Below are 24,343 nucleotides of genomic sequence, written 5' to 3'. Positions count from 1 at the left end.
TTTTGAAACGTTGAGTCACTAATGATTAGCAGTCCTTTAACTCTCAAAACTTGTTTATGCAAAGATGGCAGCAAGCTTTAATACAATGTCTGTCATGCCTAGCCTTGCAGTGAAAAAAGACAACTCTGTGTAAAAGGGCACAATGCAGTCACTATTTGATCAGAAAAAACATCATTTTGTTCCCATACATTTTTTTGATCAGAAATTGGATTTGTCATTAGAAAGTTAGTGTATTTCAAAAGAATCAAGTACAATGAAAATGTGTTTCAATTTTTAGATTTTGCCTTCAACATGTCAATAATTCAAACTCGCACTCAGTTATTATCTACACATTGAAATCTAGGATCACAACATGAAGGCCGGCTTAAAATTCCCATAACTACAACAACTTGAAGAAGAAATCAAGTCTTTAGCTATCCAAGGTCCCCAACTCCAAGAAAAATCTAACTCTTAAAATTAAAGATGTGCTATTTCCCTCAGCACTTAAATTAAAACAAAAAGTGACTCAACTATTATTATTCTAGGCAGATGTAGAAAGCTTTTGCAAACATTAACCTATTCAAATAAAAACACAAATAACTGAATATTGAACTAATTGATTTCCACAAGCCTGGTAATTGTCCTAGTTCTGGACTCAATTACTGATTGCAGGTATTCAAATTGTATTAAGAGTGCCAAGAATTGTATACAGTTTTATCAAATTATTATATATTTTGCGCTTTTTTGGTAGGTTAACCTAAAACCTTTATTATAGTGGACATTTAAAAAGGATTTTGATAAACTAGTATTAGAAATATTAAAATGTTATTACCAAGTGTTATTTATTTTGGAACCCACTCTTCTCTGTATTCACCAACTACTAAATTAGAGGAACTCACCCTGTCTAGACAGTAATGCAGTAAAGAATGAAGTAGGAGACAATTTTAAACTTTGTTTCAAAAGTTATACAAATTTTATATTTATAATAACACATCTAAATTTCTTACCTTTTTTCTCCAGAAATGGTCCCATATCTAAAATTTCAGGAAAACCAATATATGTGTTCAGTTTCTTCTTGTGACCTGTTTGTCTAAAACAGAATTATTTGAAATGAAAATGATGAGCTATTTTCAACTGACATTTTTACATCCTGCAATCAATGCATGTTCATTAAAACTAAAAAAGGATTCTTTGCAACACATTACAATAAGCCACACTGCATCACCATGGAAGAAATTCAGTCTCTTAGTATTTTAAGGCTACATTTGGTCAGTAAATCCAAAGAAGTGGAACAGCTACTGGATATTATAACACATGTGACATTTAGGTTGAGCTTGGGTTTTTTAACTTGTTGACAGCAACATATAAATTGAATTATTTTTTTTCTTTAGTTATATTCTTGAATAAAAGCTGTGATAAGGACGATGTATAGCGCCCGACCTGGCACAGACTGACACAGGGGCATGTGTAAAACCCAACAAGACTTATATTTTTCTTCACCTGTGGGGCACGTCTTCCCCGTGAACCCCACAGGTAATACACAGTCCCAAAAGCATTTAATACAAACACACAGCACTCCACCTTGGCAACCTCATCCTCTTCCTCCCGATTCTGGCCCTGAGTGGTGGTTACCGGTCCTTTTTATAGCCCACCCGGAAGTGTTCCAGGTGCTTGATCACCTGTGCTTCCGATTACACTTCTGGGCGGGGCTGTAGAGTTGTCCAGGCCAGCTCAGGGACCCATGCAGTGGCCACCCCAGATCCCAACAGGACTGTGGAGAACTCCATCTCCCATGGAGCCCTGCAGGAGACTGAGGCATCATCCTCAGCCAGGGAGGCTGCCACCAAGCGTCCCGGGGGAGGCATTGGGCAGTCCATGATTGCTCCCTCGGAACATGTGTAGAAGGGGCGTCCCGGCCGGGCATGGGACCCGGCCGCCCGCCACAAAGCACATGTGTTTATTTGATATTTGGAATTCTACACGTCACGTCATTATTGGTATAACATGGAAAAACTTTGTTTATGCTATGTGTTCAGCATTTCTTACCTCACATTTCGTGTCATCCTACACTTACACAGATCTTTGTAGACAAGGAACACACATGAAATGTATGTACTCCATATAATGATATATTATTTACCCTATACAACTCCAGGCACCTCAAACTCAGATATACACACTTGAGCTCTGAGAATTCTGTGACTGACTGCGGCTCCTTCAGGGGGTGGGGGTATGGGATAGCAGGCTGCTTGTGCTGATTGACACATTTGCAAAACAAAAGTCGCTGATGAGGAGAGGTGTGAAGGAATTTAAGGTGTCCTGGGATTACGAGTTTTTTCATAGGCTTCATGGATTCTAGTGTTAATTGAATCCTGCAGAAAGCTCAGGAAAAAGGGTCAAGAGAACTTTGAAATGCTGAATCAAGCATTTGGTTGAAAGAACAGATAGCAGGTCAATGGTATTCAGGAGGGTGGAAGCACTTCAAAAACATCAAAGGAGCTTTCATCTGGTGAAGAGGAGAAAACGAGCTACAGAAGATTCCTCGATTGTTATATTTTAGGCATAGTTATGCAAAGAATCTAAATATATTGAGGGTTACTATCTTAAAACATTAAATGTAAAAAGATGGGAATACAATATGTAGTAATAATAATAATAATAATAATACCACCAATACTGGACCAAAAGCTCTTGTTAAAAATGTTTTCCAAAACCATATTTGAGACCCCCGGAATGGTGCAGTATGTGTTTCCTCAATTATCTTAAATCATTCTCAAATAATTAAAGATATTAATAGATCAAACAATTAAAGATATGAATAGAACACTATAATTTAATGCACTACTTTTTACAGTATGTTTTTACTATTAGTACACTGTATATTAGGAAGCTAATATTTTAAGTTGTAGTTAAATTAACAGTCATGTAAAATTTCATGCAATTAAACTTTTTTCTGCTTCTAAAAGAAACAATAAAATACTGAAGCTTTAGTACAATGGTGGAATCAACAGAATCTAGATAAAGACCACATATGACATTAGCAGTCTCTGTCCATTTATGTCATTTGATAAGAAACACCACTTAAATGGGTGTGGTGCAGTCTTCCTTTTAAAGAGAAAGCTGTTTTATATTGACCTCTCTTCACATAAATAAAGCCAATGAATATTACCTTATGCAAAACATTTGATTTAATTGTAATCCAACAAACAAAAAAGGAAAACAAAAACAAATTTACCTGTCAAAGACAAAACGCATAAGTTGAAAGTTCAGAGTATGAGGTAAATTTAGCAGTCTAATTTCCCTGGTAGCATTTTGTTTACTCTGGCAGTTCTCACAGAAATAACGATTGTCCCCTTCTAGCTTTTCTTCCTAAAAACAGTGACAAAACTATATTAAATTATGCAAAGTGTGTGTATATAACATGCACAATATGTATTAAAAAATCTTAGAATAAAGCATTTGTGATTTTCCCTCTAATGTTTGAAACAAATGTACTATTAAAGGGAAATTAAAAAATCAAAAAGACACAAGTAAATTGTATTTTTTTACTTTATGGTTCCCCAAAAAGAATTCATAATTCTAAATGTTTCTGAATAAACATGTAAATGTAACCAATACATCTTATCATAATTATAGCATTACCTTAAGAAATTCAGTGACACAGTCAGAGAGTTGCTTATGACCTTGAATATTGAGCTCTAGTTCATAGAATCTGGATAAGAGTTGTGATTCTCTGCCACAATGGTTGCACCTGGAATTAACACAAGAATGCAGTAAAGAGGTAACAATCCATTTTATTTTTTTTAAACAGAACACAGAGCAGTTTACTTTGACATAAATGATATATTGAAATTATATTGTTCTTACAGAAAGACAATATACATTGTTGATGTCATTTTCAAAAACTGTATTAAAAATATACATAAATATATGTGTATAATAGAAACACCAAATAGTAAGTCATTTAACACTGAAATTACAATGCATTTGTACAAAGCTTTCAGTTAGTATGAAAACTTGCCAGTAGTAAGTCTGAAAGAGACAACCTGACGACTAAACGATATACCATATATTCAGATCTTTTTTCTTTTCATTTTTAAACTTTATTTTAGTATTGTATAAAACGCTTTGCACTTTTGGTCACCATTAGTGACATTTCTCTTCAGTAACCACTTTAACATTAAAAGCTAATAACTCTAAACCTTCAAAGAAAAAAGAATGCAATATCAAAGGAGGTTAAGAAGTGATAAATACAGAATGTAATGTCAAATAAAGAAAATAAACCTTTCTGAGGGCTTTTGCAAGCTTATTAGCTAAAAAGTCAAACATACCACTACCATAGCAACCTTGTGCAGATTCTAAGAGGATCAGTGAGACACAAAAGCAAAAGCTGTAAAACTAGGATATTTCACTTCACACTCCCTTGCATCTGCAGGAGGCAAAGGGTAAGATAACAAGAATTCAACAATCATCACCAGTGTGGAAAACTAATAAGTGACATTACAAAGAAGCCTTTCCTATGGAAAAAAGATTATTTAGTTTACAAAGTTTTATTTTAGAATGCTTTTTAAATAAAAATCACTTTAGAGTTTTTTAAAAATACAGGAACTGCACATTTTGACAAGCATTTCAATATAGTTATGATATAATACATAAATGTAAACAATGACTTTAAATTTTATTATAAAGTTATGCGTGAATCCGACCAATCAAAAGCTAAATGTGAATTTGCAAAAAAACTGTAAATGTTTATTACTTTGCAAGTTTTTACAAACCCCTAGTCATAGTTCTGAACATTTCACAATGAATAAGACAACAGGACTTACACAGTAATATAGGCAAACTGTCCACAGAACTGTTGCTGTATGATATTTTGTACATTTGGATTTTTCTGCTTTGATAGTGTGTCCTCCAGTAAGGATAGAAAGAGCTTAGAAAATTCCTGAGCATCCTAAAAAATAATATAATTTTTTAGTACTTATTTTACTTGCTGTTACTCTTTAAAGAGTCAGGCATTGAAAAAACACCTCCGTACTGACTTTGTAAATTCTATTTAAAACTTCACAGACACAAAAAAGGAAGTTCCAGATGTTATATACAGTAATTTGAAAGGAAACTTTAATTAACTCTTCCAATTAAAGCAGACACATAAGTAAAAAGTTAGTAATCAGCATAAAGAAACAAAAGGGTCTATGTACTGTGTCTATTTTATTTTTATATTCTTTTTTTATTAAACGAGACAGCACATATACAAAATAAAAAAAAGATGCATGGGTGGAATTACTAGAATGGATTAACATGAGTGGGAACAACTGAAAAAAATTGAATGAGATTGAATGTTAAAATAAATTTTTAAAATGCAGCATGTAGTACTTCAAAGGTTCTTATTTTCCCCCATCATAGGTCGTGTTTTTACATTTCTTGCCAGCCAAGCTCTTTAAGAGCAAACAAAAAGAGCCAGAGGTTGTCGACAATAAATACTTATCAACCTGCTGTTGTCCCGTGTCTAATCCAAGTGCTTTGACAAGTCCAGAAGGGTCTATGTATCTTCGATTACTATTCTGCAACAATGCAAACAGGTACTGAAGATGTTCACATATTTCTTGTGGTTCATAATCTGTCAAATGTAAAAACACATTCTGTTGTTAACATTTCTTTTATAGGTAATAAAATATGATTTAATAAAAACCATCTTAAAAATATCATTGGTTTAGACAAGAACTGTAAATCACATCTAAAATAAACAGCTGCCAATTTCTACTAGTGTGAATATTGACAGTAAAAGAGCCCTTCCACTGAGCAAATGTGGTGGAAAAAACATGTAGTGAAGACAACTATCCTTCTGTGCACTTTACTCTACTACATGATTACTCATTCAAGGTCTAAAAAGACATGCTGCGGTTTATTAATTTTAATTAAATATTTAAGTAAGTCATTCATTTGTGATCTAACAAACTAAAGACTTATTACAAATATCTCAGGTAGGTTGAGTAGAACCGTTATGATATTTGATACTAAGACTTTCTACCAGGTAGAATACAACATAATTAGTTTTATCACCATTAGAATGATTGTTGAAATTTCCTAGCAAATTTTTTTTTTATATGGTGTAAGGTTGCTCTATAACTACTCATCTTTAACTTACAGCTCTAAAAAAACTTTCTTTGTGAGACATTGTATTAGAAGAACTAAAAAAAAGCGGGACAGCATTTTCTATCTGAAAAATCCTCTTGCTCCTGGAGGCATCTAGATTCTAGAAGATTTTTTCAGTGCATGATGCAAAAGCAAAGCTTTTCACCTGTATCATCTTCAACAGCAAATTCTTCTGCTCTGGAATTTTGACACAGATATATTGCCTGTCTCATTTCTAGATTGTGAAACCACACCTGCAAAAATGTGTTTACATAGCAGGTTGCACCAAGATTTGTCAGGCCTACAAAAGTGTTCTAAAAAGAAAAAGAAAAAAAAAACAAGTAGCAAATTTTAAAAATAATCATTAAAAGACATACAGAACAATAATGTGATGTAAATTGTATTCATATTTTTCAGATAGAGATAGACACTTTATTAATCAAAGATAAATTGTGAATTTACCATTTGAAATATACAAATAAAAACAAAACTATGACATAGAAACAAATATTCACATGCTAAGGAGTCAAAAAATATACAAAACAATTCATCCATTATCCACATCCATTCATAAAATTTCAATTCATAAAGATTTTGGGGACCCATGGCTCACCTCAGAATAAGGCCTGAAAGGAATACCACTCGCACGTAGAGCAAATTTGTGCACATAACCACACTCACTCACACTGGAATGGTCTAGACCTGCTGATTATCTAACTGTCAAGGATTCTGGGATGTGAAGGAAAACCAGACAAAAAAAATCCAAACAGAGGGAAAACATCATACAGACAAAAACCATGATAGGATTTTAACTCAGTGTCTTGCAGCTATGAGCCAACAGTGTTAACCATTCCACCACCAAATTCTTAGGCACTCTTAATCCAATTCAAGGTCACAGGGGTCCTAAAGCATCCTAAGAACATCACACGCAACACAGGAAACAACTCTACATGGAACACTAGTGCAACTTGAGATTCTGTTAAGCACACATCCACAACAAAACTCAAAGAGGGCCATCTATTTTAAAAAGGAATCACCAATTAATATAATACATTGTGGCAGAAAAACCTATACAGACTAAGGAGAACATAAAAACTAAATAAACAATAAATTAATAAGAAAAAGGTACTGTTAATGCAGTGGTAATTCTTTAAGAATAATATCCTAAGATTACTTTGTCATTATACAGAGTTAAATTAAAATCTGAACAAAATTAGATTATAAAAAAATTGTGATATCTTACCTGTGATGTTTAATTTATAGAGTACATGTTCATTAAAGTGCCATTTTAAATATATTAATGAGATCAAATTAAATGCTATGTTAATGCAATAAGTGAACATAACAATTTGACGCAATATGCCAACTTTATTTGTATATAGCTAATAATTTTGTATAAAAAAAACTAAGTCTTAAGATTGTTAGATCAAAATGATATTCACTTACAATATAAACATTTACATTGTCCTTTGAATTTAATCCATATTACTAAACCACAGTTTAATTTATGCATTGACGGCGGACGCAGCGCATGCGCACTGCTCCTCAGAGTCAAACCCATCGGCTTCCCAGAGTCAGTGCGTGGCGCCCAAACAACACAACCTGTGAACTAAACCTGCTCTAATCCACTGTGCCAGCGGTCTGTGTGGCATATTTGAAATACATAACAGAAAGAGCTCAACGTTTTGTAATACAAACCCAAGCCCGTAGTTCCCAGAGTCAGTGCGTGGCGCCCAAACACCACAACCTGTAAACTACACCTGTTCTAATCCACTGTGCCAGCAGTCAGTGTATGTAAGTTGGAGTATGCTTCCTAACAGTAAACGAGTTCTACCTAACGACACAGCCACAGAACAACAAAGACGAGACCGCATGGATAAAAACAATACACGGAGGCTCCTACGACGCGGTGTAGACGTCACGGCACCACAATGAAAGAGCTCAACTAACGAAATCGGATGGAACATAAAGTGATTGCCATTCTTGGATTTGCGATTCTTTTGAGAATTGCAGGCTTGCTGGTATGGTAATAATGTATATTTTAAAGAATAATTCAGGAAATGATTTTACATATATACACTATATCTCCAAATAGTACCTTGCTTCTCCTTTCAGAATTAGGATCATCGATGTTGTGAAAGGTATTCTCATCAATTTCTCCTAACCATATATGTTCACCTATACCAACAAGGCAGTTTGGGTTTCCTTTGCAGTTTCTTCTAAAGAAAAGGAAAAAAATAATCACTTTGAAAAATATTAACATTGTTTCCCCTGGCCAAAAAAAAAAAACACAATTTAAGAGTTTAAAACCTTACCCATCTTAGCAACTCCAAAAATATTTGTTTCCAAGGTTAATCTTTATAAATAATTTACAGCAAACAAATTGTTGAAAAGTCAATTAAACTGCATAATGTAACAATAGCTCATTCTACAGTCCCAGTTTGCAATATTTGCTGAATTCAACAAAAGGTCAGTATTGAAATGATGACTTGTAACCCAAGATTGCAAAATATTTTATCAATCACATCTTAATAAAGTTCAGTTTATGACAAATTCTTCATTTGTAAGTTTCCACGTAATTCTTATCCAACATTACAAATGTGTTACATACTACATGCAGAACTATGATGTCACAGATGTCATTTACTATAGTAGCATTTAAAAAACACAACACAGTATTTAAGTATATACATATTTTTTTTAATTCATAATGGGTGTCACAGCCAATCTGCCAGCCTTTCTTCCAAAACTTCTTACCTCAGGTAGCAAATATTATTTTGTCATTATTTATTCAACAAAATAATAAGACAGAATGCAAACAGAAAGCATAAGGAGTAAAGTAAAAAGTGATATATTCCTTACAGTGAGTTCCAACTAAACAGAAGAAATTTCACTAGGAGTTGTTGCACACAAAATGTCATTAATGAATGACATTATCCAAGATTCAAACATAGTTATTCTCACTTTAAAAAAAAAAAGAAAAAGAAAAGAAATCAAAACTAGATATGGATGCAAGTATTAAAAAAAGTTGTACTCTAGCATCAACTCAAATCTTACCTTAAATAACCACAACACTTACAAAACATTGAGGTCTGGTACAAACCCCATCTATCTATCCACTTTCTAAACCTACTTAATCCAATATACAGTTGTAGCAGGTCAAAGCTTCTTGCAGTAGATCTGAGTGCAAGGCAAAGGCTAACCCTTATACACTGGTAGGGGAAATGCTATATTCATTATGCCAGTAGACTTGAGCCCAGCTTTTGATACTACTGACCATAGAACTCTGTTCAGCCTAAATTTATTAGTATATTAAGCACTGTTCTTAGGTATTCTACTTTGTAGCTATCAAAATGGTATTACACGCAGACTTACTCACTCCACTTTGTAGTTATATATGATATCTGCCAAAACTCAGTGCTGGGACCACTTTTTTGTTTTCCTTTAATAAAGCATGATGTCATTATGAGATGCGATTAACAATAAACTTTTATCCACCTGGAGGACATAAAACCGATAGTAATCCTCTACTCAAAAGCTAGAACTGTTGGACTAGTAATTCTGGTAGTATTAATGGACTGATGGGATACAACATTTTTCCACTGTAATGCATTTCAGAAAAAGACAGATGAAACTCCCTGCAAGATTATTAGTATACACACTTTTTAATTTAAATGTCCATGAAGTACTAATGACTTGGATGCCAAAAGCAGGTGCATGGAACAAGCAGTTTGATATATATTTTCAATCTGACAGAACGGCTCAAAATATTCTTCTATGTCAGCTGTTTTCAATAACTAAACTGCTTCAGCTAGAAAGTTCTCTAACTTCCTTGTTGTGCTTGCAGCAAGTTTGCTTGTAAGTCCTTAACTGCTCCTGTTCTAAGAATGCTCCCATTATAAAAAAGTGTATCCATGTACACTTCACTGTTACACAGACATTATATTCTAAGTTTGAGCATTTCTAGGGGACTAATTTTTTAACAGTTAATCCATAACACGGAACTAAGAAAAAGGAAGATGAAAAATGTTTAAATATATAATTGTGGTTCACTTTTTTTTCTTTGACATAAAGTTGTTTTATGGATGTTTTTGGATTTTAACCATTTCTTTCTTCACCTTGAACATTGAAACTGTTTTGAAATTGAGTATCTTCCTTTTACTAGTCATAATTATATTATAATGTAAAATATAATATTTTATACCTAAAATATAATTTTGAATACTTAGTATTGGAACCTAAGAAATAAAACTGAGGGATCTGTTACACTGACTTCTATGGAGTCTGAGATAACCTGTAAATGCATATCCAAAGAGCTTCAATTATTTTTTTGACAACTTGGCATTTTAGAACTAAAATGATATTTTATATATCTTGAACTCAAATACATTAAAATACTCATAATTCTAATCTTGATTAGTCAAAATAAAATTAGATATGTTTCTAAGTGAAAAACCCAAGACCAGTCAATTAGAAAATGAAATTTCTCCAATCCTGAATAGGCAAAAGTAATAAGACACCTCTAATTATAGTTTTGACTAGTTAAAAAAAATCTCTACTTACAAATAGAAATTTGTAACAAAGTAGGAATTGTTAACACATTAGGTGTTAAAAAGTCTGGACATACTCATACCAATGTGGTTTCAGATTTGAAGGTGTTATTTTAGTTTAGTTAGCACATTCAAATTTTTACAAAAGGTCTGATTAAATAATGCCAAGCACTGCATTGAAATAAAAACTGTTATTCTGGATATGTCTGATGTGTTTTACAGAACAGTCTGATACAGATTTGCACATGACTGGTACATTTCTCATCCTCCTAATCTGTCAAGATACACTCTACTCTGCTGGGCCCTTGAGCAAGACCCTTAACTTGCAATTGTTTCTTCTGCATCCAGCCCTGCAAGCAAGTCCTCCAACTTACAAAGGAAAAACGTAAGGGTTGGTGAAGGATTGGCACTATAGCCACCGTAAAAATCAACTCACACTGTTCCAGTGTGGTGCTGAGGTGTCACCTGTTGTACTCGTTTCCCAATCCAGGTGGTTCATTGTATTGTGGTTACGGCAACGTGCGATCAGCGTATGCGCCCAACATTACACCTTACTTACTTGATATGACACTGTAGTCATCAAAGTTTTCACTCAGCTGTCACAAAAGTATCTGCAGAGGATACAGTAGTTTACAGTTTTAAGTACAGCTATCCACAAATAAATTGTTACATTTTATGATTGAATTGTCTTGAGTTCCTCCAGTTACTCACATAGTTAGCACTACAAATGACTTTCGACACTTGAGTATTGCTGTAACAACTGGTCAGTCTATGCTGTGTACTCATGTAATTTATTCAGAATTATCAAAAAGAATGTTACAAACATACATAAACACATTACATCTTTATTCAGTTCTTCTATGGGAAAGTCTTAGGGTAGGCTCATGTATTACACACAGGTCACATACAATTCTATACAAAATGGCATTACTTTTAAGATACACATACACAGACATTTCTTGTATTTGTAAGTATTCCGGTACATTTTAGTCCTTTACTAGGATCACTGTTACATACTCGGGGACTGTCACATCCTACATTGTTTGCTACAGCTCTGTGACATCACTCTGGCTCCATACAGCATCAAGGGGAGCTTTCAAAAATATTAGTCTAAGTCAGCCACCGGGCTAGTTTCCAGGAAAATATTTAGTGAACAAGCTTACTCTCAAACACAGCATATTCACTGCAAAAATACTTTGGTGAATTTCACCAATAACCACTAGTAACGATTATAAAAAGTGTCATATATAAATTAACGCAAACATTTATTTCTCACAAAATCTTACTTAAAAGGTGAAATGTAAAGAAATCACCAATTTAAATACATACTGTTTACAAGACTCGGGGAGTATACTCTTACTATACAGTGCAAAGCTGCCTTAGCTAAAGTGATCCAGTGTAGATGTGATGTGAAAGCATGTGGTGATTAAATGCATTTCCTTTGGGTACAACAAGCTCCATGCAGCAAAGATTTCTGTTCATGATCCTGAACATTGGCAGCTTTTGAGAGAAGAAATGTCGGGACTCAGAAAATCAAGTCCAAAATTATGTGAATGGAGGAGAGATTTGTTGAACTTGAGATCCAGTGAAGATTTCTACTCAGATTTCCACGTCTATCATGCCATGAAAAGACTGGAAAAAGAAAAAAGACTGGTCAAGACTGTGACTTATGATGGTGTACTGCATGCTGATAAGTTTCCAAATTGTGGCAACACTACTTATATACAGTACAACACAGCACTAATCCCATAACAATGATGAGAAGTAGTGGGAGAATTATGTAACCAGGAATGCCCTGCCATTTCAACTGTATAATCCGATACAATCAGAGGCAACGAGTTTCAGCAACTGCAGTTGCCTTTACCTGGATAGTCCTGCTGGACTGCAACATAGGCAACATGCACCAACTTTTTAAATTTTAATCGATGCCCCTTTATTACCTTCCGCCAAGAGGGAAAGCTGGATGGGGTGACCGAACTAGCAGATATATGCGTTTATTCGGAAATCTGTAGGACAGGGTCAATAATGAAACCCAGAGAAACTACTGTCAGAACTGAAGCACAAAATTATGGACACAGCCATTAAGTGAAGAGTCAGCTGTCAGTTACAAAGACTCACCCAAAAATCCGCAAAAAAAGGCTTGTCACCAAATAGATCAAAATTATTCACAGAGACAAAAGTGGAACTGTTATGAATAGAAAACCAAATGATCGAGAGTTGGTCTCGTCCGTTATAGGAGATGGACGTCTGAAGCAGAGCTCCGCTAGCAGCGGCTTTATTTTCACACGTATTTCATATTATTTAGAGGTATCCTGTATTTAACCCGACCAAGGAACTTCCACTACAATATACAAGCATGAGTAACAAGAAGAAAAGTCAGAAAGAACCGGAAAAGAAACTTAAAGCTGCATCAAAGTCTGGACAGACATCCGGCCCGAGTGCAAGGTATGGCCTCTCGGAGACTGACCTGGAACAGGCAGACGAATGCGCAGATTTCCTGGGACCCCGCTACACTGTATCATCTCCAGTCGAGAGTGAAAATGGGAGAGAAGGTGTAAGGGATACAGGTCACGATGGATCGCCGATTTCTGAGGATCATTCGAGACTAGAAAAGGCCCTGCAGGATGTGCCCTCCTCTACTCATTGCGAGCCCGCAGCACCTGATGTAAGAGGAGCTGCATTTCCACTCATGGAGCACAAAATCCGAAACGAACTGTCTGAACTGAAAGAGATGATCGCTACACTGGCCACTGCCATGGCTACGGCCATAAATGAGCTTAAGAAGGATAACAAGAATGAGCTTAAGAAGTCTAACATAGAGCTTAAAAAGGATAACAAAAAGACCGGGAAACACGTCTATTTAAACGTTTTGATGTGAACTTTAAAAGCATGTTGGAGAAATTAGAGGAACACATCGAAGTAAATAGATCCAAACTGAAAATACTTGCCAACCAGATTAATGACATTACAGATCAGCTGGGTGACGTTAAGCAGGCATTCACGGCTCAAGTTGAAACAGCGGAACAATTGGGTCTAATGCCGATGAAAAAGCTACAGCTGCGAATTCTGAATGCAAAAAACTCGGAGACAGACTTGTGGCCCTGGAAGATGGGTGCAGAAGAAATAATATAAGAATTGAGGGTATACCTGAGAAACGAGAAAGCTCAAGCCCAGTGAAATTTGCAGTAGAATTACTCTCTAAAATAATTGGAGATGTTTTTAAACTCGACATTGAGATAGTAGCAGCTTATCGCATATACAGATCAAGCACCTTTAAACCTAGGTCTTTTATTGTCCGCTTCGAGCGATTATGATGTAAGCTTGATGTGATGGCACTTCTCAGGCACAAGCAAGAGATTATATTTGAAAATAATCTTATTTGTATTTTCCCTGACTTCTCACCATTAACAGCTGCAAAATGCGCAGCCTACTTTAACATTAAAAAATTGCTACAGAAAGCCGATATCAAATACAGCCTCTTGTATCCTGCCAAACAGAAAGCGGAAGTTCAAGACCAATATTATGTATTTTCAAGCAAGGAGGAAGCTGAAAAGGAACTAAAGAAGCTGTTTCTGACACTCTTTTGAAAGTTAATAAGGAGCCGTATTCTGTCAAGGCATGGGAAGGACCTATCTTCTGCTGTCGGATCCACTTTTAAAGAGACTGGTATTATAATTATACATCCTTTTCTTTACTTGGACATTATATGTTTATGTCTTAATTACAGTTATAGACGTGAGTGTGGAAGTAATTAAAGTAGGCTTTTTTTTTTTTTACTACCTTAAAGTAGACTGTTTAACATCATACTCTTGGTTTATTGCTATTTCTACTATTACAGTACTATTACATTTATACTATTACATTAGGATTTACTATGTTTATCCTAAACTACTTTTTAAAATCATTCCCAGGGTTCATTCTTTTATTATCTTAATATCTTAAAATTGCTGAAGATTATTTCAAGGTTAAAGACTGTTAATGATTATATTTTCAGCAGATAGTATTTAGAATTCAGCTGCAATGGATCTCTCTTTGTTTTAATTCTCAAACGCCGCTGCGGGTTGGGGTTTGTTTTGTTTTGGACGTGCTCTGTCTCTTTGTATGTCAGAGGACCGGGACATCGCAAAGTGGGATCAAGCCTCATGTGAGGAGGCAAAATGGGGGGGGGTGGGGGATAAAGGGGGGAGAGCAGGCTATATCTAATCTATTCTTCTAATCCTTATAACTATAAATATCAATGCAACAATAGGCTAAAATGCAATAACTCATGGGGAATTTTGAAATTAAGATTAAAACTGCCTCACTACCAGTTAAGACTATAAAATGACATTAAAAACTCAAAATCAATGTCTCCATGATGGGACAGTTAACTTTGTGAGCTGGAATGTTAAAGGCCTGAATCACGAATTAAAGAGAAAGAAAGTATGCTCTCACCTAACAGGCTTAAACGCTAAAATAGTATTTTTACAGGAGACCCACTTACTAAGCAAGATCAGTTCAGACTACAAAAAGACTGGACTGGCCAAATGTTCCATTTTAGCTTTATAAAGAAAACTAGAGGGGTGGGAATTCTCATACACAGAACAGTTCCATTTGTAGCATCAGATGTAGTATCGGACCCTGAAGGGAGATATGTGATGGTCACGGGCAACTTATTTAACAGTAAAATGATTTTGATAAATGTTTATGCACCCAATGTCGATAATAAAATTCATGCAAAATCTATTTGCATCCATTCCCAATGTGAACACTCATAAAATTATAATGGCTGGGGACTTTAATTGTGTTTTAAATCCATTCTTAGATAGGACTCCTGTGACGGGGGGGCGACATCTAACACTGCAAAGACAATTACACAGTTTAAATGACCACAACTTATCAGACCCCTGGAGGTTTCTTAACCCAAACTCAAGATCATATTCGTTCTACTCACCAGTGCATCATAGCTGCTCAGGGGTGGAGTTTGATTTGTCTTCAATTTTTTTTTTGTTATAAATTGATCTATTTGTATGGAATGATTACAATAAAATTAATTAAAAAAAAAAAACAAATGATCTTCCACACTATGAGTACACTTGCTGAAGTTATTTAAGGATTGAATTCTTAAACCAAAGAAACCATTACGAAAAAAAACAAAGTGTAAAACTGTAGTTAGTACCAAAACACGAACTGTCAGCAGTCAAAAACCAAAGCACAGACTACCACCAAATTTTAGACTATACAAGATTCAGAAAGCAAACTGCCAACAAATTCTAGAGTCAAAATGGACAGAGAAAAAAATAAAATATACAGTACTGTGCAAAAGTTTTAGGCAGGTGTGAAAAAATGCTGTAACCAAACAATGCTTTCAAAAATGGAAGTGTTAATCATTTATTTTCATCAATCAACAAAATGCAGTGAATGAATAAAAGAGAAATCTAAATCAAGTCAATATTTGGTGTGACCACCCTTTGCCTTCAAAACAGCATAAATTCTTCTAGGTACACTTGCACACAGTTTTTGAAGGAACTCAGCTGGTAGGTTGTTCCAAATATCTTGGAGAACTAACCACAGATCTTCTGTGGATGTAGGCTTCCTCACATCCTTCTGTCTCTTCATGTAATCCCAGACACACTCGATAATGTTGAGATCAGGGCTCTGTGGGGGCCATACCATCACTTCCAGGACTTCTTGTTCTTCTTTACGCTGAAGATAGTTCTTAATGACTTTGGCTGTATGTTTGGGGTCGTCACCCTGCTGCAGAATAAATTTGGGGCCAATCATACGCCTCCCTGATGGTACTGCAAGATGGATAAGTATCTGTCTGTATTTCTCAGCATTGAGAACACCACTAACCCTGACCAAATCTCCAACTCCATTTGCAGAAATGCAGCCCCAAACGTTCAAGGAACCTCCACCATGCTTCACTGTTGCCTGCAGACACTCATTATTGTACTGCTCTCCAGCCCTTCAACGAACAAACTGCCTTCTGCTACAGCCAAATATTTCAAATTTTGACTCATCAGTCCAGAGCACCTGCTGCCATTTTTCTGCACCCCAGTTCCTATGTTTTCGTGGATACTTGAGTCGCTTGGCCTTGTTTCCACGTCGGAGGTATGGCTTTTTGGCTGCAACTCTTCCATGAAGACCACTTCTGGCCAGACTTCTCCGGACAGTAGATGGGTGTACCTGGGTCCCACTAGTTTCTGCCAGTTCTGAGCTGATGGCACTGCTGGACATCTTCTGATTTCGAAGCGTAATAAGCTTGACGTGTCTTTCATCTGCTGCACTAAGTTTCATGGCCGACCACTGCGTCTACGATCCTCAACATTGCCCGTTTCTTTGTGCTTCTTCAAAAGAACTTGAACAGCACATCTTGAAACCCCAGTCTGCTTTGAAATCTTTGTCTGGGAGAGACCTTGCTGATGCAGTAGAACTACCTTGTGTCTTGTTGCTGTGCTCAATCTTGCCATGACATGAAACTGTCTTCCACAACCTCACCTTGGTAGCAGAGTTTGGCTGTTCCTCACCCAGTTTTAAGCCTCCTACACAGCGGTTTCTGTTTCAGTTAATGACTGTGTTTCATCCTACGTGTGACATTGATGATCATTAGCACCTGTTTGGTATAATTGGTTGATCATACACCTGACTATAATCCTACAAAATCCCTGACTTTGTGCAAGTGTACCTATAAGAATTGATGCTCGTTTGAAGGCAAAAGGTAGTAACACCAAATATTGATTTGATTTAGATTTTTCTTTTGTTCGCTCACTTTGCATTTTGTAAATTGATAACAATAAACAATCATTATTTATATTTCTGAAAGCATTCTTTGTTTACAGCATTTTTTCTATACCCGCCTAAAACTTTTGGACAGTACTGTGTATATATCTATCTATCTATCTCAGATGGCGAGCTGTGCCCAAAATCTATATAAGACAGTTACAGAAGCAAAATGAGAAATCCAGTGAATAATAATAAAAAAAAAAACTTCAACAATGGGACTCATGCTTAAGTTGTTTGACTGTTGCATCTGTAATCTCAGACACCGCACTGAATGCCAAGTGGTGTTATAAAGTAGAGTATCAGTGATATGGTGTACAGTACCATTTAGGAGGCAGTACAGTCACAAAATGTTGAAGCCACAAAATGTCCTTGTAACTTACTTAAAATTAATCAAAGAATTTTTGATGGTTTGTGATGACATTATACAGTGGGGCAAAAAAGTATTTAGTCAGCCACCAATTGTGCAAGTTCTCCCACTTAAAAAGATGAGAGAGGCCTGTAATTTTCATCATAGGTATTATACCTCAACTATGAGAGAAAAAATGAGAAAAAAAAATCCAGAAGATCACATTGTCTGATTTTTAAAGAATTTATTTGCAAATTATGGTGGAAAATAAGTATTTGGTCACCATCAAACAAGCAAGATTTCTGGTTCTCACAGACCTGTAACTTCTTCTGTAAGAGGCTCCTCTGTCCTCCACTCGTTACCTGTATTAATGGCACCTGTTTGAACTCGTTATCAATATAAAAGACACCTGTCCACACCCTCAAACAGTCACACTCCAAACTCCACTATGGCCAAGACCAAAGAGCTGTCAAAGGACACCAGAAACAAAATTGTAGACCTGCACCAGGCTGGGAAGACTGAATCTGCAATAGGTAAGCAGCGTGGTGTGAAGAAATCAACTGTGGGAGCAATTATTAGAAAATGGAAGACATACAAGACCACTGATAATCTTCCTCGATCTGGGGCTCCACACAAGATCTCACCCCGAGGGGTCAAAATGATCACAAGAACGGTGAGCAAAAATCCCAGAACCACATGGGGGGACCTAGTGAATGACCTGCAGACAGCTGGGACCAAAGTAACAAAGGCTACCATCAGTAACACACTACGCCGCCAGGGACTCAAATCCTGCTGAGCAAGACGTGTCCCCCTACTTAAGCCAGTAAATGTGCAGGCCCGTCTGAAGTTTGCTAGAGAGCATCTGGATGATCCAGAAGAGTATTGGGAGAATGTCATATGGTCAGATGAAAAAAACTCTACTCGTCGTGTTTGGAGGAGAAAGAATGCTGAGTTGCATCCAAAGAACACCATACCTACTGTAAAGCATGGGGGTGGAAACATCATGCTTTGGGGCTGTTTTTCTGCAAAGGGACCAGGATGACTGATCCATGTAAAGTAAAGAATGAATGGGGTCATATATCGTCAGATTTTGAGTGAAAACCTCCTTCCATCAGCAAGGGCATTGAAGATGAAACGTGGCTGGGTCTTTCAGCATGACAATGATCCCAAACACATCGCCCGGGTAATGAAAATTACAGGCCTCTCTCATCTTTTTAAGTGGGAGAACTTGCACAATTGGTGGCTGACTAAACACTTTTTTGCCCCACTGTATATAGCTGTAATAAAATCAGTGCTTCCCCTAGCCCAGCTAGAGGATGCACAACCTAGTGTGTTTCTTTGTGCTGGTCCCAAGCCTGGATAAATAAGGAGAGTTACATCAGAAAGGGCATCTGGTGTCAAATTTTGCCACATCAATATGAGGACAACAATACAGATTTCCATACCGGATCGATCAAGTCCTGGGTTAACAATGGTCATCACCAGTACTGCTTGCCAACAGGGTCTGGCGGAAATTGTGCTGCTGTTGGCCGAAGAAGGAGAAGTGTGTAATGGTGTTGGGTTTGGGGGTTCATGTCCGGAGGCAGGAGGAGAGGAGGTAGGTAAACAGTGAAACTGAGGGTAGGAAGTCTGAATGTTTGGCAGTATGACAGGTAAGGGGAAAGAGTTAGCTAATTTGATGGAGTTAAGGAAGGCTGATATATTGTGCGTGAAAGAGACTAAATGTTAGGAGAGTAAGGCCAGGAGGATTGGAGGTGGATTCAATCTGTTCTATCATGGTGTCGATGGGAGGAGAAATGGGGTAGGGGTTATTCTGAAGGAACAGTATGTCAAGCGTGTTTTGGCGGTGTAAAGAGTGTCAGACAGATTATGAAGCTGGAAATTGAAGGTGTGATGATGAATGCTGTTAATGCACATGCCCAGCAGAAAGTGATTTTAATGGACATGTTGGTGAAGGGAACAGAGGAGATGAAGAGGTGATGGGTAGGTATGGTGTAAAGGAGAGGAATAAAAAAGGTCAGATGATGGTGGATTTTGCAATTAGGATGGACATGGCTGTGGTGAATACGCATTTTAAGAAGAGAGAGGTGACATACAAGAGTGAAGGAAAATGCACACAGGTAGATTATATCCTATGCATGAGGGTAAATCTGAAGGAGACTGAAGACTGCAAAGTGGTGGCAGGGGAAAGTATAGTTAGGCAGCATAGGATGGTGGTCTGTAGGATGACGTTGGAGATCAAGAAGAGGAGGACATTAAGGGTAGAGCCAAAGATGAAATGGTGGAAGCTGGAAAAGGAAGACTGCAAGGCTGAGTTCAGGAAGGATGTAGGACAGGAACTGGATGGCAGTGAAGAATTACCAGACAGCTGGGTAACTACAGCAGAAGTAGTAAGGGTGACAGCATGAAGGGTGCTTGGCGTGATATCTGGACAGAGGAAGGAGGCAAAGGAAACCTGGTGGTGGAAGGGGGAAGTACAGGAGAGTATACAGAGGAGGAGGTTGGCGAAGAAGAAGTGGGATAGTCAGAGAGATGCAGAAAATAGACAAGAGAACAAAGTGATAAGGTGAAGAGAGATGTGGTGAAGGTTCAAGAAAAGGCAAATGATGAGTTGTATGAGAGGTTGGCCACTAAGGAGGGAGAAAAGGACCTGTAACCTAGGGCCCTATGATTTCTGCGATGCGGAAAATATGGACGGATTCACAAAATTAACCCATAAAAAACAGATTTTAGATTTTAAAACGGAAATGCACGGAATTTAGAGACTGAAGGGGTGACTGTTACAAAACTTCCCAACAAATTAAATGATTGAATAATTTGTAGTTCATTCAGATATTTTCTAGTTTGTTGTTTTTCAAGCGAACACAATTCTTATAGAAATCCAGTCGTGCCTGTATCTGTTTGTACGCATGTATACTACATGTTTTCTTGTTAAAGGCACGTGAATTAGCTAGCTGCATGAGACAGAAATGTCAAAGTGAGCAGTATCAGATACCCTAACTATATCAAAAAAACTAAGAAACACGAGCTTAACTGCAAAATTGAGGGCACAACAATATTCCGGTGACTTTTACGAATCTGGACAACAACTTTTGCCAGCATACCATAGTACCCGTTTAAAAATTAACAGTGATGTTTCTGAATTTAATAAATGTTTTGCCTCATGGTGACAAGGTACGCAAGGTTTACATTTGACTATTCTGTTATAAAAACTTGACTCTGTTATAAACTTGACACCTACAAACCTGGGCAGAAGAACAGGCTTCTCCTCAGAACCAATGAGCCCTTAAAAACGGGTCTCTCTTTCTTATTTTTCTGTTTAATTCCCGGATTTAGCATCTTGCAGATTAGTTCGCTTTTGCTTTGTAATTATTTATGTTAAGATATGCAGTAGATGAAACTACAGATATAATGATGCAAGTTTTTAATCTATAAATATTTAAGGTTTAAGAATCATTAGAAATAACTTATGTAATTACAATTACAGGTACTGAAGACTAGTACTTTTTGGCAGATGTTATCTTTATGAAGAGCTGCAACCTTTCCACCTTTTCACAGGCAGCACTTCAGTCCCTTCACAACAACCAGCTGAATCTTAATGACATTTTAGCAGTGGTTATAGACAATGCATCATACTGTCTGAAAGCATACCAGGAAGTTTTAAAAGGGGTTATGCCTAACAGTGTACATTCAATCTGCTTGTGTCATATCATCAGTTTGGTGGGAGAGACCTGGCAGCACTATAAATACTTTAGTGAGGCTGCATCACTAGTGATGTGGGTAAAGTTTGCCTTCTTGAAGAAGCCTGCCAGGGACCCCTGAGGCAGGAAACAATACACGTTCAATACAATGTCTACAAGAAAAACAACTGTGTGGCTGTGTTGTAGTATGTGTTTTTTAAATTTAAAGTAAAACAAATTTTAGCACATCCTAAATCAGGAAACATTAACAGAAAGTTGCTTCTGTTACTACAGTATTTTAGTGCAGCTTTCTCTCTGATTTTGAACAGTTCAGAAGCCATGAATAATCAAAACAAAAAAAACAATGCACACAGAAACATGTAAAAAAAGAGCCTGCTTTGCAAACTGTGGCCCCAATTTTACATCTGTAACTATCACACATTTTTTGTCTGGATCAGATAAAGGTATAGTCAGAATTAAAATACAAAATAGTGTTTCTTCAATGTCATACCCGCAGAGACCTTGCATAGAGAAGATGCCCCTACATACTCTTGCACTGTAAGATTAGGGGGTTTGATCATAGGGCACACTTACTGCCATAGCACACAGTACTACTCTATTCATTTCCAAACACCTCTGGATGTGGATTAATCGACCAAATCACAAATAAATGTATGTAGGTTTTTTTCTTTTTTTCTATTGTCACAGACTGTTATTTATATCGATGATAATCTGTCAATTTGATTGCCTATGGTCTCATTCATAAAACTTTGTATGCATATGCAAAAAAAAAAAACAGGGAAATGATTATGCAAAAAAAATAAATAAAATACAATAATCCCTCGCTATATCGCGCTTTGACTTTCGCGGCTTCACTCTATCGCGGATTTTATATGTAAGCATATTTAAATATATATCGCGGATTTTTTGCTGGTTCACGGATTTCTGCGGACAATGGGTCTTTTAATTTCTGGTACATGCTTCCTCGGTTGGTTTGCCCAGTTGATTTCATACAAGGGACGCTATTGGCAGATGGCTGAGAAGCTACCCAACCAGAGCGCGTATTACGTATTAAATAAAACTCCTCAAATATATTGTGAGCACGGGGGCTGTTCGCACCCCTAGAGGATACGGCTGCTCCTCAAAAAACGCTGAAAGATTACCTTCACATTGCTGCCATCCTTGCTGGGCTTACATGTGGCTGCTTTGTCAAGCGATATGCTTCCTGAACGGTGCTTTGCATACTTAAAAGATCAAACAGCACGTATTGATTTTTGATTGTTTGTTTTTCTCTGTCTGTCTCTCTCTCTCTCTTGCTCTGACATTCTCTGCTCCTGACGGAGGGGGTATGAGCAGGGGGGCTGTTCGCACCCCTAGACGATACGGACGCTCGTCTAAAAATGCTCAAAGATTATATTCACATTGCTCCCTTCCGGCTTTGTCAAGCGACATGCTCACACACGGTGCTTCGCATACTTCAAAGCTCGAAGGGCACGTATTGATTTTTGATTGTTTGTTTTTCTCTCTCTCTCACTCTCTCTGACATTCTCTGCTCCTGACGGAGGGGGTGTGAGCAGAGGGGCTGTTCGCACACTGGCCTAGAGAATACGGACGCTCCTCTAAAAAATGCTGAAAGACTACCTTCACATTGCTCTCTTCCTTGCAGCTGCTTTATACGGCGGTGCTTCACATACTTAAAAGCCAAACAGCCCTATTGATTTTTGATTGTTTGCTTTTTTCTCTCTCTCTCTGACATTCTCTGCTCCTGACGTGCACTCCTTTGAAAAGGAAGATATGTTTGCATTCTTTTAATTGTGAGACGGAACTGTCATCTCTGTCTTGTCATGGAGCACAGTTTAAACTTTTGAAAAAGAGACAAATGTTTGTTTGCAGTGTTTGAATAACGTTACTGTCTCTCTACAACCTCCTGTGTTTCTGCTCAAATCTGTGACCCAAGCATGACAATATAAAAATAACCATATAAACATATGGTTTCTACTTCACGGATTTTCACCTTTCACGGGGGGTTCTGGAACGCAACCCCCGCGATTGAGGAGGGATTACTGAACACACATTTCTATGCAATTTACTGTTTAAAAATCATAATCGTTCCATAAATGTGTGCATGTAAATGCGCCTCAAACCCTCAACTGCAACCCTGAAACAACTATATATAGACTATGTTAATCAACTTCATACATACGAGGTGAGACACAAAAATAGTCGGACTAGGCTTGGGGCTCTCCTGGAAAACCGTCTGGAGGTCGGCTGAACGTGAATCATAGAACTATATCCCCTCCTAAACACCCTCTCAGACTGCCGACTGGCTAGGCATATCCTGTGAATAGTCCAGTCAGTATTTGCACAACAATCGCTACATGAGTTGCCGCGATTATATCGGGTGAAAAAAATAGAACAGCGAATCATCATTAAATTTCTCGTGAATTTTCTCTTTTTCCGTAAAGCAGTTTTTGACTGACAAAAACATTCTTGTCCTCGATCATCCTCCCTATTCACCCAATTTACTTCTCTGTAAATCAAAAGTGACATGAAGGGAACACATTTTTTTTCAATGGATGAAGTGAATACAAAAACGGCAAGCCTGTTGAAGAGCCTCAAGCAAGAAGACTTCCAGCACTGTTTCAATCAATGGAAGATATGTATGGAGCGGTGTAGAGATGAGGAGGGGGGAGTATATAGAAGGTGACAATGTTTAGAATGCTGTAATTCATCAATAATTTTTTTTTTTTTTACCGATCCGGTTATTTTTGTGTCTCACCTCGTACTGTATGCAATCACTGTCACACTATAACACAATCACCTACATTTGGAAAGTTCTATGGTGCACTCCACAACTGAGTTTGCAATAGCACATGCGGAATTATGGCACC

The 24,343-nt window shown here is 37.0% G+C and overlaps 1 protein-coding gene across 3 annotated transcripts in view; it reads right to left on the bottom strand.

Annotated features, from left to right (window-relative positions):
- usp48 (ubiquitin specific peptidase 48) overlaps positions 1-24,343 on the bottom strand; it is an 81,867-nt gene that overhangs the window by 50,323 nt on the left and 7,201 nt on the right. Inside the window, exons 2-9 of one of the 3 annotated variants that reach the window (XM_051930371.1) lie at positions 11,221-11,272; positions 8,210-8,330; positions 6,278-6,425; positions 5,469-5,596; positions 4,806-4,930; positions 3,622-3,730; positions 3,215-3,348; positions 987-1,069 (exon numbers count right to left, since the gene is read on the bottom strand). In XM_051930371.1, the coding sequence (XP_051786331.1) occupies positions 987-1,069; positions 3,215-3,348; positions 3,622-3,730; positions 4,806-4,930; positions 5,469-5,596; positions 6,278-6,344 (646 nt within the window). In that variant the 5' untranslated portion in view covers positions 6,345-6,425; positions 8,210-8,330; positions 11,221-11,272. The remainder of the gene's footprint in view (positions 1-986; positions 1,070-3,214; positions 3,349-3,621; positions 3,731-4,805; positions 4,931-5,468; positions 5,597-6,277; positions 6,426-8,209; positions 8,331-11,220; positions 11,273-24,343) is intronic. The other 2 variants (XM_051930369.1, XM_051930370.1) reach the window with 2 other exon arrangements.

This window comes from Erpetoichthys calabaricus, chromosome 8 (assembly GCF_900747795.2).
Source record: "Erpetoichthys calabaricus chromosome 8, fErpCal1.3, whole genome shotgun sequence".
NCBI classification, from domain to species: Eukaryota; Metazoa; Chordata; class Cladistia; order Polypteriformes; family Polypteridae; genus Erpetoichthys; species Erpetoichthys calabaricus.
This window is presented reverse-complemented; position numbering and strand designations above follow the sequence as displayed.